Source organism: Petromyzon marinus, chromosome 4, assembly GCF_048934315.1.
Source record: "Petromyzon marinus isolate PM22_M1 ecotype Great Lakes invasive population chromosome 4, UKy_Petmar_22M1.pri1.0, whole genome shotgun sequence".
Lineage (NCBI taxonomy): Eukaryota > Metazoa > Chordata > Hyperoartia > Petromyzontiformes > Petromyzontidae > Petromyzon > Petromyzon marinus.
In genome coordinates, this window is record NC_133670.1 from 14,178,942 (window position 1) to 14,196,678 (window position 17,737).

A 17,737-nucleotide genomic window follows, 5' to 3' on the forward strand; every position below is an offset into this window, starting at 1 on the left:
TGGCCATCTCATTTGGTTGCCATTACCCGGTGGTGTTCAGTGTGACAGTGTTAATAATTTCCGGTGGTGCTCTTGGCACATTTACAGGCCCTCCGTGTGATGGCCAAGATAATGCGCGAGTGCTGGTATGCAAACGGGGCGGCTCGTCTCACGGCGCTGCGCATCAAGAAGACCCTCTCGCAGCTGAGCCAGCAAGAGGACATCAAGGTGTGAAAGAGTCAGGCCCCTTAGCAGACCGGCGGCAACACGCAACAATAGCCGCAAGCCGGTGTGGAAGAAGACTCTGTTTGACTGGGCACTCTCTGCCTCGCGATCGTCACCGCAACCACGCTGCCCTGCCCAACCGCCCCGCCCACGACTCGCCTTGTTGCAAGCGGTGTGCCGTGCCGACGCATGCCTTTTTAAGGACCGACATAGATTGCTTCAGTGCCATAATCTGGTCATTCATGCATACAGGTTTCATTCTACCTCGTGACATTCAACCTGCGGAGTTCTTGAACTCTGCTCTTGAACATGGGAACATCCACCACCTCTGACATGCAGTTTTCATTGACCATTAATAGGCGTCTTAGCTAAAGCTTAGTGGTATCAAACCACTGTGGGGCATTTCTTGTATCCAAAGTGAGTGTTGCGTCAAAGTGACCGATCGCACTCTGGCAAAAAAAGCAAGCAAAGTGTACATTTTGTCCACGGCATTCAAAACTGATTTATCAAGTAGTGTGCATTTGTGAGTGGAGTAAAGATCAAATTTTCCTTGAAAAATAGCCAATTGTTACACAGCCATCGAGGTCTTTCAAGAACTATATGGTCTGCTTCAACTATGCACCCATGCAAAGAAGATAAGAAAATGAAGGTCAAATGGGTTGCTTATATTAGTCATTGCAAATTAAATATGTAGTTTTTGGTTGGTTTTTTTCTCTAGGACCTGTGGAATGTGAGCGAGGCCATAAGTGGGCCTGCATTTGTGAGTGTATTGTGTTGACATTTTTAAGTCCCCTTGTAATTGAGGGTTTTTAGAAGACCTTGTATTGCTGCTCGGCATACGAAGGCCATGAAAAAACATTGTACTATATAAAAGTAGCTTGTTTTGTCAACTGTCACATTGTTTGTCAAGCCGTCTTTCAGTCATTGGATATTAAATGTCACTTTATCTGCTTAAAGTAGTATCAGCCACTTCACGCCAATAGATTGACATGTAAGTTTGCCTCCCAGTGTTGAAGAGTAAAGGAGGTTGCCTTTGAAAAAAAATATATACATTATGCTGTAAATAGTATTTATAGTGTTTGATAGAAAAATGTTTAACGTTTATTACACAAATAAATTAATTTAAAATATCACATCTGTAACAAAACAGAAAAATACATTTTCATAATATACAAAACTGAATGTGTTCAGTTACGTAACTGCTGCAAGAACACCGAATAGCTGATTGTTCTTTACCCATTCATGCATTTTAAACTTCGTGGGTACATCAATAGTGGTAGACAATACCTTTGTAAACCTCAACCCCCCCTTACTGTGAAATAGCTGCTATAGGTTTTCTCCAGATTATAAAATCGTCACATCAGCGTTCACATTTTGTCTTCTTTAATTCCACCTTTTTCTAGTTTAAGACACTTTATTAACTCAAGCTGGCAGACATCATAGGTACTGCGTGATGCTGCTATGCTGTTTTTTGAGACATGAAGAGGGAATGCGGCATTTTGTAAAACTTGTCATTCAGTGGCATTAAGCAGTCTTATGTAATGTTCACTTTGAAAAGTCAAATCTGGTCACTCATCTTCTTTGACAGCCCTGAGCCAGTTATGGACATTATCTATTCCTATGCCTGGCTAGTCTGTATTTAGGACAATTGGATAACAGCATGACATTTTTTTTTACACAAAGTAAAACAACATTTGCTTGGAAACTTTGTCAGATAGATAGATACGCATTTAATAGTGGAGTGCATCATAACTTCACATCAACAACATGAACAGCAGTCATTCGTCCCTATGTGGCAGTGACATAACCATAGTGCTTGTGGGGGTGAGATGCACTTTGAGGCCACGTAAAGTGTCGAAGACTTGCATGCAGGAGGTCATGGGACAGACAACATGCCTACTTGCCGTGTATTAGCATACCAGGCACTCCTCTCATTTCCCGTTTTTGCTGGACGGAGACTGCCACCAACTCCACATGCTGATCTTGACACTGCTAATACCATTCATTGTCAAGCCCAATCTACTCCACATCCTGCTGCACCATATCAGCCCACCTCTTCTCAATCCCTTGCTGTGCCCATGTATCTCCCCCTATCCGGCCAAACAGAAACTATTTGGGCATTCGGTGGCTGGGCATGTGGGCTAGATGAGCCAACCAATGGAACCTCGCTTACGAGAGGTGCATACTAATGAGACTGTGTCCAGATCTTTTAAGGGTCTGTCAAGGATCTGTGAGGTCCACGTTCCTTTGACGGAGTCACAAGTTTCGTAAGCACAGAGAAGACAGTGGTATAACTGTGGCCGAGAAGACCTGGAGCTTTGTATGGAGCGATACACCAGCCAGCTTCCACACAGCATTACACAGCCGATGAAAAGATAATGCTGCCCGAGTTGAGGACCTTCCACTTCTCATGATGACTGGAGGTAGAACCAGTCCAACAGACCTCCCAGTTTCAGTCTGTACTGGTCCAGCTCCCGAGAGAGAAATGGCAGCCCCTCGATGAGTGTTGGACATTCCACTTAACCAGACAGTGGTTTCCTGCCGTTTCTGGAAGAACCACGAGGGGGGAAGCAGGGGCAGGGGTTAGTCTCTTGGTTCTGCCGAACAGAGTTTGGCCAGAAGATATCGTGGATGCCTGTCCCTCCGCGGCCTTCGGCACAAGCCTATGCTGCCCTTTTTGTGGTTGAAGAGAGCCTCAGTTGGCACACTGTAGTGGCTGTGAGCATGACGTGCGAGCAACAGTTTTGAGCATCAGCCTTTTCGCCTTCCCCCAAATGGCAATGCTCGCAACACACTAGTGTTGCCGTCTGATACCAGCGAGGAGGTGTTAGCTTGTTTTGCCGGTTGACTTCATATCTCTGACGCAGGGATAGTCACCGTAGAGTTTTGAAGAGGAAAATTGTCTTTGATTTGTGGCACGCAAGTGTACCCCGCCATAGCATGTGGTTATCCCATCGTGCCACGCAAAGTGGAAACGGAGACTCATTTTAATGGTGCCAGGTCTGTCACATATTTTTGTCCATACCTTCCCAGGTGGTGTTTCTTCTCCAATGGATAAGTTCGCTTAAAACGATGTGGGGGGAAATGTGTTCATGCAGAGTAAGCATACCATAGTTATTCACTTCGTAAGATCAATTCAGTGTAGCTGTGTTCACAAACGTTTATTGGAACAGTTCCTTTCCTGTAATGTCAGCAAAGTTGCATATTCATTCATATGCTTGAGTTTAACAAATTGGGAATTTTCCAAAGTGTAACTTTTTTGTATCACAAATTTACCGAAATTGGTCAGTGTAAAGCAAAGTAATTTGTTGTAGAAAAAAAACTTTGATCTTGGCCAATACTTGTGCTATGCTTTCCAAGGGGTTGCATATGAAATGTCTCATTCTGTTAGTATTGTTCCTAAACAATTACAAAGAACATACTCTATATTCTTGGTTCTTTCAGTAAAGTCACGTAGAAGGGAAACAATAAAAGAATAATTAAAATATATATAAAACAATAAAATTCTCACGACGTTTCGACTTTACCAAAAGAACCAATAATATTAATCCCTGCAGTCACGAAAGCTTTAAATGAGAACATACTCTCGTTACAATTCTAACTAGTATATACCTTCAATGTGACGGTATTTATAATTTCTTGCTAGATGACAGTCATTCATTGAGTCAAACCTTTTAATATTCAAACCTTAGTGTGAATAACTCAGATGCATTTTCGTCTTTGGCATTAATAGCCCTGAAGTGGCTTATCCTCACCTGACAGTAAAAAAAACGCTGATTGTATTTACCTGTTTCCCAGTACCAGCCAATCTGATATTAAAAGTGAAGGGTTACTGCACACTGTGTATACATACATATATACCATACTTAACAAAATATACATCTAATTATAAAGTTGCGATTGACTAAAAAAGCCATTTTTTGTAGTCTTGCATGGACGTAATATATACTGTATAAATCTAACCATTCATTTCGTCGTTGTCTTGCAAAAAAAATGAATCAGGCATTTGGTACTATGCAGACGGTAGAAAACGAGTCTTTATTGACAAGTGCTGTCACTTTAAGAAAATAAAATTGCAATTTGCGGCTCAAGTGAGGCACACACGCTCCTTTTTCAGCAAATCACTACTGTAAAAACAGATGCCTTCACTTTGGCTGGCCCCATATGTAAGCCATATTTTGTCCTTGATGTTCAGTGTACAGTGAGCGTAGTTCCGTAAAATAAGCATTGTTTTGTCTTGTTCATGTTTTATTTTGTAAATAAAATATCTCGATACCTCCCCTCGTTAGTTAGTAGTACCTCAGTGTTGACTATTGTGGAGGTTACAAGCACCGTTTCAAAAGTATCTCATCAACTTTGTAAATGATTACAGTACTCAATAAATTTAGAAGTAAAAAAAATGTACCGTATGCTTGTTTTGGTGACTTTTTCATGGGTTATAGGTTTGTTTTGACCACTGACAAGTGTCCATATATGAACCACCTTGCTTTTTCTGGGACTGTGCTTTGCATTCTCTCTGGTTATACGTATGTAGTGTTGTAAAGACGAGCAGACTTCTTAGGAGGCACACTCTGTTTATTGTATTTTTTCCTCATACAGTCCTTAACACACACAGAGGGATATACGGTCCCCTCACCCAATACCCTAGGGAGGTACAGCCTCCGGACTTGGCGGGACTCACGTCTACCGCTAACCTCCTTGATACCTAAGGAGGTATAGCCTCCGGACTTGGCGGGACTCACACATCTACCGCTATCCTAGCCTAGAGTCCTCCGGCTAGGACCTAGGGGAGGCTATCTGACCCACCGCTGGCCCGGTGGGTCCTGACCACTGGGTATGCCGAGCCTTAGCCCTTAGAAGGGCTGGAAGGCTGGTCCAGGGTCCTAGCTAGGCTTCAGCCCAGTCTTCTGTCTTCGTGTAGGGAGAGAACTCCCCGAGCTCTGTTGGGTCACCATTATGCTCCTTCGTGGCCAGGCAGAACCAATCATACATTCCCACGTGGAACCGTCTGATTGGTTCTGACCAAACCCTGGCTACGATCCATTTCACCTCGACTGACCCTAACCGTTGTACGCAGAGCTAATGCTGCACTGTCCTGGTGGCAATGCAGGTTATGCAACAGTGCGTAGTTAACACCTCTACATCACCCCCTCCTTCGGAAGCTCCAGCCGTCCCGGCTGCAACAATGGGAAAGTCCGAAATTACCAACGGTGGAAGAATTGTGAGTGTGCCTCACGAACAACAAGAACAAGAACAATTAAAAAACCCATATAAATACCCCCCTAACAACATAACGTATTTACAAGGCAAAAGAACATCATAACAAACGGCGAGATTTCGCGCGCGTGTGTTTCGCGGGACCATCATAGGGGATGGCAGGCTTTGTTGGCGGAACAAGAGAAGTAGGAGGATGAGCAGGAACATCCGGTGGGTCTTTAGGCATCTCCACGGGGACACCTGATGCTCCACGGTCCCTTGAGGCCGAACGTGGCCTGCATGGAGCCGTCACTCCTGTGTCATCTGCAGGAGGGATGACACGCTTGTGCTGCGGGTTAGGCACCAACAGGGCAATATCCGGCTCGTCAAACGCGTCGCACACTCGGCCCCTGTGTTGCGTGTGTTGTGGAGGGACGCGCGGCATGACGAAGGGTTTCAACCGAGAGGGGTGAACGCACCAGCGACGCATTGGGGACGCAGGACTTCCACCACCTCAACCGGACCTCGCCATGGCCTGAGGAGTTTGGCCGACGTGGACACCGGCACCTGGGGGCAATGAAGCCATGCCCTGTCTCCCGGTGCCCACCGATGCGTGGATGTCCGAGGGTCCCGCAGTCACAAATTCGCTCGTTGGCGGGAAGCCGAATTTTCAATGGCAGCCTCCCGTGCCTCGGCCAACTTACGGAGGTTGAATCGCAAGTGGTCAACGAGCTTTGATTTTTGCGGTGGCTGTTTGATTTCCAGCCGAACGTCGGCGGGAGGAAAGGCATCCCTGCCGTACATTCAAAAGAACGGGGAAAACCCCATCGCCGCGTGAGGCGCCATGCGGTACGCGGCGAGGACCCCCGGAACCTGCAAGTCCCAATCGAGGTGGGATTCATCGACCTGATGGCATAACATAGCGGTGAGAGTTCTATGAAGGCGCTCCACCATGCCGTCGGTCTGGGGATGGTAGGGCGGAGTGCGCACTTTTTTTGTGCCCAACAGGCGGCACACATCATTCAGCAGGGCTCCTGAAAAATTTCTTCCCTGATCGGTCAGCAAGCGTTCTGGTGCATCCTTGTCCAGGACGTAGCCTGAACAAAGGCGTCCACAACGGCCGCTGCCGACTGGTTGGGGAGGGCCCAGGCCATAGACCACCGCGTAAAATACTCCACCCCAACCAGAAGGTACTTATTACCCCGTGGTGTAGTAGGAAAAGGGCCCTAAATATCGAGAGCCACCAACTTGTTTATACGAGACACCGAAATGGGTTGCAGGGGTGGACATGCCGGTTTAGCCGGCGGTTTACGTTGCGCGCAATGGGTGCACCCCAGCAGAATGTCAGTTACGTCACGCAGCATGCCTGGCCAGAAAAATTGCAACCGCAACAACCCAATGGTTTTATGCACACCCAGGTGTAATAAACGTTCATGCGCCGCCCATACGGCTTTGCATCGCAAGGCGGACGGCACGACGATTTTATGTTGATACGAGTCAGCATCCCAATGCATCAACAAGCTATGCTTTATGACAAATGAATTAAATTTCCCCTGTCGTGGAGCCGCATTATTTGCGTGACGACGCAACCGCAATAACGACATGTCGTCGCTCTGGTGCCGACCCCATTCGGCCAAAGTCAGCCCCAGCAAATCGTCACTGGCCATTGGATCTGCCTGATCCGGTATCGGCGCTGAGGCGGCGGGAAGCGCGACTGACACCGTTTTGAGAGGCGTGACTTGCGCTGGCAGCGGCGGCTTACAACGGCCCGAGCCCAAAAGACACGCACATTTTTGAGCCGGCGGGAGGCGAGACAACGCATCGGCATTCATGTGTTGTGCACCCCTACGGTAAGTGACATTGAAATCGTAGTCCTGAAGGACTTCGAGCCACCGAGAAAGCTGCCCGGACGGTTGGTCAACCCGCAGAGCGTGCTGTAAAGCCGAATGATCAGATCGCACGGTAAAATGCTGACCATACAGGTACGGCCTGTATTGCTGAATAAAAAAAACAATGGCCAGCAGCTCATGTCTGGTCACACAGTATCTTTGTTCAGCAGGAGAAAAGACTCTGCTACCATAGGCAAAGACCCTTTCAATGCCATCAACTTTTTGGGACAGAACACCCCCAATCCCCGTATTGCTAGCGTCGGTGTCCAACACGAATGGCACGGAAAAATCGGGGTATGCAAGGGACGGTGCCGTCACGAGCGCGTTCTGCAAGGAGTCGAACGCGGCCTGTTCTGCGTCCCCCCAATGAAACGCCACCCCTTTCGACGTAAGGGCGTGGAGCGGCTTGGCAATCATCGCGAAGCCAGCAACAAAACGGCGGTAGTATGACCCAAAACCAATAAAACTACGAACATCTTCTCTAGAACATGTGAGGAACAACTAATACCTCTAACACCACGGTTAATGGTATGGTTTATAACATGGAGCATAACAGCGTCCACCCGTTTTTTCACCATATGACATTGTGATATAACATTGAGGTAGTTTATATTTTAGTTTGTATTGGTTTACTATATGGTATTCATTATATAGTGTAGTGTATACCCAGTTAATGTTAATAGCTCAGTTTATTGAAGAATATATTGAGTACATTTATTATATTGATGTAATTTAGAATTAGGTTTTTCTCATCGGTTGACTGTATGACAGTTGAGTTGTTGCAGCCCCCTTTGGCGTCCATGTACGAGGTGCCTCTGTGGATGTGTAGGCTTTGACTTTAACATCTATTTCTGTGACCAGTCACAAGCTAATCCCTTAGCTATTTCAATGCTAAATTACTAATTGCCTCTGTGGATGTGTAGGTTTTGACTTTAACATAGCCATTTCCGTGACCAGTCACAAGCTAATCCCTCAGCGATTTGATATGCAAACCCCCTTTTGTCAAGGGCCTCACTTCTCCCAACCAGCTTAAAGTCGCTACGAATCTTAACAGCGTTCATTGAAGCTCTGTGGATGTGTAGGCCTTTACTTTAACATTTATTTCTGTGACCAGTCACAAGCTAATCCCTTAGCCATTTCAATGCAAATTACTAGTTGCCTCTGTGGATGTGTAGGTTTTGACTTTAACATAGCCATTTCCGTGACCAGTCACAAGCTAATCCCTCAGCTATTTGATATGTAAACCCCCTTTGTCAAGGTGCCTCACTTCTCCCAACCAGCTTAAAGTCGCAACGAATCTTAACAGCGTTCATTGAAGCTCTGTGGATGTGTAGGCCTTTACTTTAACATCTATTTATGTGACCAGTCACAAGCTAATCCCTTAGCTATTTTCATGCTAAATTACTAGTTGCCTCTGTGGATGTGTAGGTTTTGACTTTAACATAGCCATTTCTGTGACCAGTCACAAGCGAATCCCTCAGTTATTTGCACAAGCTAATCCCTTAGCTATTTCAATGCTAAATTACTAGTTGCCTCTGTGGATGTGTAGGTTTTGACTTTAACATAGCCATTTCTGTGACCAGTCACAAGCTAATCCCTCAGCTATTTGATATGTAAACCCCTTTGTCAAGGTGCCTTACTTCTCCCAACCAGCTTAAAAGTCGCTACGAATCTTAACATCGTTCATTGAAGCTCTGTCGTCCCGACAGGTCTGTTCCTTTCACCTGAAGACGGCCGCTTGCATTGTGGCCGAAACGTCGTGAGAATTTTATTGTGTTATTTTATTATTTTATTCTCATTCTACGTGACTTTACAGAAAGAACCAAAAAAGACTACGAACATTGCCCACAGATGTAGGGGTCGGCCATTGTTGAACACATTTGTTTTTTTCAGGGTCGGTAGAGATGCCCGAGCGGCTAACTATGTGGCCCAGATAGCGCACAGACTCACGCAGAAGGTGATACTTCTGCGGCTTGAATTTTAAGTTAGCGGCCCGCATTTTCAAGAAGACAGCACGCAACCGTTCGATGTGTTCGCTGAACGTGCGGCTAAAGATGACATCGTCAAGATAAATGAGACGTGAGTCCCACTGGAGCCCAGCGAGGACCAGCTCCATGAGCCTCTGGAATGTCGCTGGGGCCGAGTGGAGACCCATGGGCAATTTATTCAACTCGAAAAGGCCCTGTGGTGTCCGAAAAGCAGTCTTAGGTTTTGACGCTTCGTCGAGGGGGAGTTGCCAAAACCCTGACAGAAGGTCCAAGGTGGAGAAATAGTGCGTCCCTGCCAGGGCATCCAATGACTCGTCCATACGAGGGAGAGGGTAGGCGTCTGCTACCGAGATTTTATACTGGTAGGAACGAAGTTGTAAACTGAGTGTACCAGCCTGCAATAGATTAATGTGTCCGTCCGTCCGTCCGTCCATCCGTCCCCTTTCAATACTTTAACGAAGTGAAAAATTCCAATGTTCCTACCAGCCCACCCTGCAGAGACCTGTTTTAGGCGCCGAAAATCAACGCAAAAACGAAGACTGCCATCGTGCTTTTTGACCAGCACTATTGGAGCACCCCAGGGTCTAGTGGAGGGAGAAATTACATTGGCCTCCAGCATGTCATCCACAGCCGATTTAACATGCTGTTTCTCCGCCGGGCTAAGCCGAAACGGGTTTTGTCGAATCGGGGCAGCGTCACCAGTATCAATGTGGTGAAGCAGCAGCTTGGTGCAGCCAATATCAAATTTAGATTTACTGAAAACATCGGAAAATTCTCGCAGAAGAGCGCGCAATTTAATTCGCTGCGAACAAGACAGATCACCCGTGTCTGTGCAGAGCGCGTCCAACCATCTCTCATCCGATTCGGAAGGAGGTGGGACCTGCGGCGTGTCACTTACGTGTTCCGCGACTCCGGTCCCCAGCGGCACTGGGGTCGCGTGAGCGAGCCCAGTTCCTTGCGGAATGACGGTTGTGGACAATCCGACATTCAAAACCTGCAAGAACGGCTCCCTGTCGGCTGCTACGAAGGTCTCTGCAGCCACCAAATCTAACCCCTTTGCAGCTGTGTTTGAAGGCCCCAGCAAAATACCATGTGCCAAGGCATCCGGGGCTAGCGTTTTTTTAAGTCGCAAGGGCACGAGCATTTGTGTCCCTGGTGGAATGCGGACTGTGCTCGCAATAAACGCCTGCACCGAGGCATTAGCCATGCGCGGATGTGAGGATGTGGGCAAGAACGCCATCCGTCGACCCGACGGGAGTTCGATGCAGCCTTGATCTACAAGGATCTTAATAGGCATTTTCGCGAGAAAATCAGTGCCTAACAAACACGGCACGGCGAAGGAAGAAGAGACCAAAATAGGCCCTGCCAATTTAATGTCACCAATCGAAATTTGCGCCCCAGTTTGCCCAATAATGCCCAGCGAACTGCCATTAGCGGCAAAACACGGGATAGAAACCCGTTCCAAGGGGCAGCATCGTACGGGCAGTATGTTATAAATCAAATCGGAGATGATCGTAACCGACGCACCAGTATCGACCAACACGCGAAATTCCACATCCTCGATTGATCCGACAACCACGGATGAACCTGCCGTCGCCGCGACTACCCTATGGGCCAACTCAGACCACTGCCCAGGTCCGAGTGGCCGAGAAGAAACGCCAGAACACCCCCCATCACATGCCGAATTGCGAGCCCTTCTTATGGTGCATTGCGGTGTGTATGGTGTGAATGAGGGCCGAGCGTGAGAGGCGTCGCAACTTGCCTGGTTTTGCCGCGATGCCGTGGACGTCCTGTAGTCCTGGCCCCGGGATGCGGAGGGGCGTCGTCGAGGCGCACGGCAGTCGGAGGAGATGTGGCCTTGTCGACCACAGTTGAAACATGTTATGTCATCGTGTGGAGAAGGCCGTCCCCGCTGCTGGTCGTTGCGGCGACCAGCGTGGTCGGACGATTGCCGGCCCGTTGACCTGGTCGCCATGAAGGCCCGGTCGGGGGAGAACTCGGTGTCCCTGCTGGCAGGCTCCGATGTCGAAGCCGAGGCGGCGATGGTCGATTCTGTGTGGAGCAGCAGATGTGCGTGGATGCACCGAGCGGCTCGTAGCGAGCACATACTGTCATCGTCCACCGCTTGGATGACGATGCGCAGCTCGCGTGCCAGCTCCAGCATCTTCTGGAGAACGATAGCGTCGATGGCCTCGTCGTCCATGCGAGGGTAACCCGCTCTTGCCATCGCCAGCAGAGCGGTCCGGAATGCCAACGGAGACTCTTTAGGGCGGCGTCGCCTGTCGTAAAATCGGCTGCGGATGTCGGATGGAGGCCCGTAGACGTCGGACATCCGTCGGAGGGCCAATTGAAGAGTCGCCCTTTGGTGTCTGGGGATGGTGAGGAGCGAGGCGAGAGCGTCGTTGTCCAGAGTGGCCGGTAGCGCTCGGAGCGCCTGTGCGTCCGACCAGCCCACCATTTCTTGGTGGCTCAGGAAGCGACGCTGGAACGCCGCCCAGTCGCCCCCTTCAGATGCGAATTCTTGGAAAATGGGAAGGCTTTGTTGGAGGGCAGACGTCGTCTCCTCCTCAGCTTGCACCGTCTCGAGCCGGGGATCGGTGATTTCCCGGCCGATAGAGTCTACTGTACCGTGTCGGTACAGTGATGACGCGGCGTCCGCTGAGGAACTTGAATTTGCAGCGTCGCGTGTTGATGGCGCTGCAGGTCGTGCTTGGCCCCCTGCGTTCCCAGGATGCCCCTGGCTTCCGCTTCCGGCGGGATCACGTGGTTCCCCGGCGGGAAAATCAAAATGTCTGCCTTGGCCAATGGCGGGAACATCCGCCGGCGGCTGACTCGATCCGCCCGCAACCTCCGAGCTGATCTTGTCGAGGATGGAGGCCACGGCGTGTAGGAGTTGAGCGAGACGGCCGTGTGCTGCCCTGAGTCCGTCCCCCATGGCAGGGGGAGCGACCGGCTGCTCAACCGGTGGCTGGGCGGCCGTCAACGCGGCAGCATTTTCAGCGGAGCTGGCGGTGCTCGCAGGTGAGACAGCGTTATCTTCATTCTGGCTTCGCACGTGGGCTGAACTTCTTGTTTCCATTTTTAACCACTTCTGACTCCAGTTGTAGTGTTGTAAAGACGAGCAGACTTCTTAGGAGGCACACTCTGTTTATTGTATTATTTCCTCATACAGTCCTTAACACACACAGAGGGATATACGGTCCCCTCGCCCGATACCCTAGGGAGGTACAGCCTCCGGACTTGGGGGGACTCACCGTCTACCGCTAACCTCGTTGATACCTAAGGAGGTACAGCCTCCGGACTTGGCGGGACTCACACGTCTACCGCTATCCTAGCCTAGAGTCCTCCGGCTAGGACCTAGGGGAGGCTATCTGACCCACCGCTGGCCCGGTGGGTCCTGACCACTGGGTATGCCGAGCCTTAGCTCTCAGAAGTGCTGGAAGGCTGGTCCAGGGTCCTAGCTAGACTTCAACCCAGTCTTCTGTCTTCGTGTAGAGAGAGAACTCCCCGAGCTCTGTTGGGTCACCCTTCTTATACTCCTTCATGGCCAGGCAGAACCAATCATACATTCCCACGTGGAACCGTCTGATTGGTTCTGACCAAACCCTGGCTACGATCCGTTTCACCTTGACTGACCCCAACCGTTGTACGCAGAGGTAATGCTGCACTGCCCTGGTGGCAATGCAGGTTACGCAACAGTGCGTAGTTAACACCTCTACACGTATATACCAAATTGTACTTTTTAATGATTTTACTTTGTTTTAGGGCAACTTGAATCACACCAACCTGTGGTCATTTCCTATGTTAGGGATAGAGATGTCTGTGATAATTTGGGGTTTTTCTGTAAAAATAATTTTCCCATATTCGCTTCTCCATGTCAAATTCCTTGATTCCGTCTGTTTGAAGGAGGTATGTTTGCTGCCTGCCAACTGTAAAGGCACATGTCGCTTCCTCGTGTCACTCGTCCTCTGCACCTTTTACCTAATTCTAAGCTATCATTGGTGAGCCTCCACATCCAGACTCCGGAGGGAGCTCCGAGGTTTCGGAGCCATAGTAGAGTTTACCAGTGTTCTATGTTGTCCTTCGGAGCCAGAGCAGAGTTTACCAGTGTTCTATATTGTCCTTCGGAGCCAGAGCAGAGTTTACTAGTGTTCTATGTTGTCCTTCGGAGCCAGAGCAGAGTTTACCAGTGTTCTATGTTGTCCTTCGGAGCCAGAGCAGAGTTTACCAGTGTTCTATGTTGTCTTTCGGAGCCAGAGCAGAGTTTACCAGTGTTCTATGTTGCCCTTCGGAGCCAGAGTAGAGTTTACCAGTGTTCTATGTTGTCCTTCGGAGCCAGAGCAGAGTTTACCAGTGTTCTATGTTGTCCTTCGGAGCCAGAGCAGAGTTTACCAGTGTTCTATGTTGTCCTTCGGAGCCAGAGCAGAGTTTACCAGTGTTCTATGTTGTCTTTCGGAGCCAGAGCAGAGTTTACCAGTGTTCTATGTTGTCCTTCGGAGCCAGAGCAGAGTTTACCAGTGTTCTATGTTGTCTTTCGGAGCCAGAGCAGAGTTTACCAGTGTTCTATGTTGCCCTTCGGAGCCAGAGTAGAGTTTACCAGTGTTCTATGTTGTCCTTCGGAGCCAGAGCAGAGTTTACCAGTGTTCTATGTTGTCTTTCGGAGCCAGAGCAGAGTTTACCAGTGTTCTATGTTGCCCTTCGGAGCCAGAGTAGAGTTTACCAGTGTTCTATGTTGTCCTTCGGAGCCAGAGCAGAGTTTACCAGTGTTCTATGTTTTCTTTCGGAGCCAGAGTGTTTACCAGTGTTCTATGTTGTTTTTCGGAGCCAGAGCAGAGTTTACCAGTGTTCTATGTTGTCCTTCGGAGCCAGAGCAGAGTTTACCAGTGTTCTATGTTGTCCTTTGGAGCCAGAGCAGAGTTTACCAGTGTTCTATGTTGTCCTTTGGAGCCGGAGCAGAGTTTACCAGTGTTCTATGTTGTCCTTCGGAGCCAGAGCAGAGTTTACCAGTGTTGTATGTTGCCCTTCGGAGCCAGAGCAGAGTTTACCAGTGTTCTATGTTGTCCTTTAGAACCAGAGCAGAGTTTACCAGTGTTTTATGTTGCCCTTCGGAGCCAGAGCAGAGTTTACCAGTGTTCTATGTTGTCCTTTGGAACCAGAGCAGAGTTTACCAGTGTTCTATGTTGTCCTTCGGAGCCAGGATCCAGAGCTGCGGTCACTGGAGTTGGAGCCGGAGCCTGGAGCTGGAGTTGAGGTTCCGGAGCAGCTCCACAATTTCCTGCTTCCACTGTTATAATATGTATATATGTTTAAGCTAATTTCTTCAGTTTAAATAGTTCATTGTTAAAACTCGTAGGTATTGAATGTCTTTGCATAAATATTTAACACAGCCAAATGTAAGGTTTTTATTTTTATTTTTTGACTTCCTTTAAACAAATTAAATTAACATCATTGGCAGTGGTGCTCAAGCGCAAAAGAATGCGAGATTCATCATTATCTTTGCTTTATACATTAAAATATCGTATATATTGTGATATTCTGATGTTTTGGGCAGTGGCCCTTTGACATATCTTTGTGGCCAAGAGACACGGTGAGACACATGACAGCCTGATTGATATTCTTAGTTTTTTCGGTAAAGTCACGTTGAAGGGAAACAACAAAATAATAAAATATATATAAAACAATAAAAAAATTCTCACGACGTTTCGAGAATTTTTTATTGTTTAATATATATTTTATTATTTTGTTGTTTCCCTTCAACGTGACTTTACCGAAAAAACTAAGAATATGAATTACTGCAGTCACGAAAGCTTTAAAGCCTGATTGATATTTATCCCAGACCCGTGGTTTCCTCCTCTCTCGACCGGATCAGAGGCAATAGCAGCACATCACACGTGTTGGTTTGGTGCACTCTGTTAGCACATAGATAGGATAAGGCTCGCTAACTGATTCGTCCTTGGATAGACCCTGGTGTGTGGGAGTTGAAGGCTAGAGTTAATGACCATACAAATGAAGAGCCCCCGTTTATGTGGGGTTTCTCAATGAGCTGCTAATCTTAAGCAGGTGTATCGTCTTCTGCTGTTGGTGGCGATTGGCTTCTGCCTAACAGCATCATTCACAAGTGCTCTTCGCAGAAGCAGGTCCTGAGGCCATTGTATGAGCCGACAACATCTGCTTCACTCAGTCCCACTGAATCAGCTTCCCTCCAGCCTGTGTTGTCCAGCAAGACAAAATCTTCTCGGGCACATGGTAGCTGGGCATATGGACTACATTATCCAACACAGCCTTGCCCACTTTTTAAGAGTCTACTTAAAGGACTTTGCCCAAATGCTTTCATTATTCACAGCTCCTCGAGCAATCCAACCGAGATACACTCGCAAGCAGATTAGTCTAAAACGTCCATAGCTAGTGGAGGTGCTTTCTTAAAAGAATGTACATCTTGTAAGCATTTACTGTAAATATGCATGACCGTGGCCAAAAACCTTGAGTGAGTGTGTGTGAATGGGCGTGTGTGTTTGTGGGGAGCGGTGGAGTGGCAGCGCACGGCGCTACGAACCGAGTACCCGGGTTCGATTCCCGCTCACGGCCAACACCAACAGTGACGATTATCTCAACCGGTCCTGGGCCTCCCCTAGATCGACTCAGCCTCAAATTAGTACCTGGTGCGGTGCGTAGTAAACATCGCCACTGGGGAGACAAAGGAGGCCGGGCGTGGTGGCTGGTCGCCCATCCCCTCGTGTGCCGTACAGTATCTGCCTCCATGAGGGCACCTCGCTCAAAGCACTTGCCCCAACAGTCTGTTCAGGCTACACGGGGATCTTTGTGTGTGCTTGTGGGTTTGTGTTGATGAGCGTTGGCGGGTGTGCACGATGGCGAGAACTGCTCTCCAAATCAAAGCCAGCATGGATAACAAGTTCCACCTCAGAATGAAATTCTGTTCATTGTGACTGTGCCCAAAGTGGGTGGATTCACCGCATTTGGGATTGACAAAATAAGGTCATGACCAAGTCCGGTTAGGAGAATCAAAATTGTCCCCCTTTAGACAGATATCATGCACTTAGTGAAACTGGCAATCATTTTCTGAACTGAATTGGTCTAAGGAAATTCAGAAGGACACCATCCCATTTACCTCAAGTGCAACCTGTTCGATATGCGTACATCTTAAGGCACTTATGTATACGCATACAGTGAGGGAAAAAAAGTATTTGATCCCCTGCTGATTTTGTACGTTCGCCCACTGGCAAAGAAATGATCAGTCTATTATTTTAATGGTAGGTTTATTTGAACAGTGAGAGAGAATAACAACAACAAAATCCAGAAAAACGCATGTCAAAAATGTTATAAATTGATTTGCATTTTAATGTGGGAAATAAGTATTTGACCCCTCTGCAAAACATGACTTAGTACTTGGTGGCAAAACCCTTGTTGGCAATCACAGAGGTCAGACGTGTCTTATAGTTGGCCACCAGGTTTGCACACATCTCATGAGGGATTTTGTCCCACTCCTCTTTGCAGATCGTCTCCAAGTCATTAAGGTTTCGAGGCTGACGTTTGGCAACTCGAACCTTCAGCTCCCTCCACAGATTTTCTATGGGAATAAGGTCTGGAGACTGGCTAGGCCACTCCAGGACCTTAATGTGCTTCTTCTTGAGCCACTCCTTTGTTGCCTTGGCCGTGTGTTTTGGGTCATTGTCATGCTGGAATACCCATCCACGACCAATTTTCAATGCCCTGGCTGAGGGAAGGAAGTTCTCACCCAAGATTTGACGGTACATGGCCCCGTCCATCGTCCCTTTGATGCGGTGAAGTTGTCCTGTCCCCTGAGCATAAAAACACCCCCAAAGCATGTTTCCACCTCCATGTTTGACGGTGGGGATGGTGTTCTTGGGGTCGTAGGCAGCATTCCTCCTCCTTCAAACACGGCGAGTTGAGTTGATGCCAAAGAGCTTCATTTTGGTCTCATCTGACCACAACACTTTCACCCAGTTGTCCTCTGAATCATTCAGATGTTCATTGGCAAACTTCAGACGGGCATGTATATGTGCTTTCTTGAGCAGGGGGACCTTGCGGGCGCTGCAGGATTTCAGTCCTTCACGGCGTAGTGTATGACCAATTGTTTTCTTGGTGGCTATGGTCCCAGCTGCCTTGAGATCATTGACAAGATCCTCCCGTGTAGTTCTGGGCTGATTCCTCACCGTTCTCATGATCATTGCAACTCCACGAAGTGAGATCTTGCATGGAGCCTCAGGCCGAGGGAGATTGACAGTCATTTTGTATTTCTTCTATTTGCGAATAATCGCACCAACTGTTGTCACCTTCTCACCAAGCTGCTTGGCAATGGTCTTGTAGCCCATTCCAGCCTTGTGTAGGTCTACAATCTTGTCCCTGACATCCTTGGAGAGCTCTTTGGTCTTGGCCATGGTGGAGAGTTTGGAATCTGATTGATTGATTGATTCTGTGGAC

At 48.2% G+C, this 17,737-nt stretch overlaps 1 protein-coding gene across 3 annotated transcripts in view; it reads left to right on the forward strand.

Annotated features, from left to right (window-relative positions):
• LOC116938657 (TGF-beta receptor type-1-like) overlaps positions 1-4,608 on the forward strand; it is a 55,095-nt gene extending 50,487 nt beyond the window's left edge. For all 3 annotated transcript variants that reach the window (XM_032946079.2, XM_032946078.2, XM_032946080.2), the window contains exon 9: positions 88-4,608. In XM_032946079.2, coding sequence (XP_032801970.1) covers positions 88-213 — 126 coding nt within the window. In that variant the 3' untranslated portion in view covers positions 214-4,608. The remainder of the gene's footprint in view (positions 1-87) is intronic.
• The last annotated feature ends 13,129 nt before the right edge of the window (positions 4,609-17,737 follow it).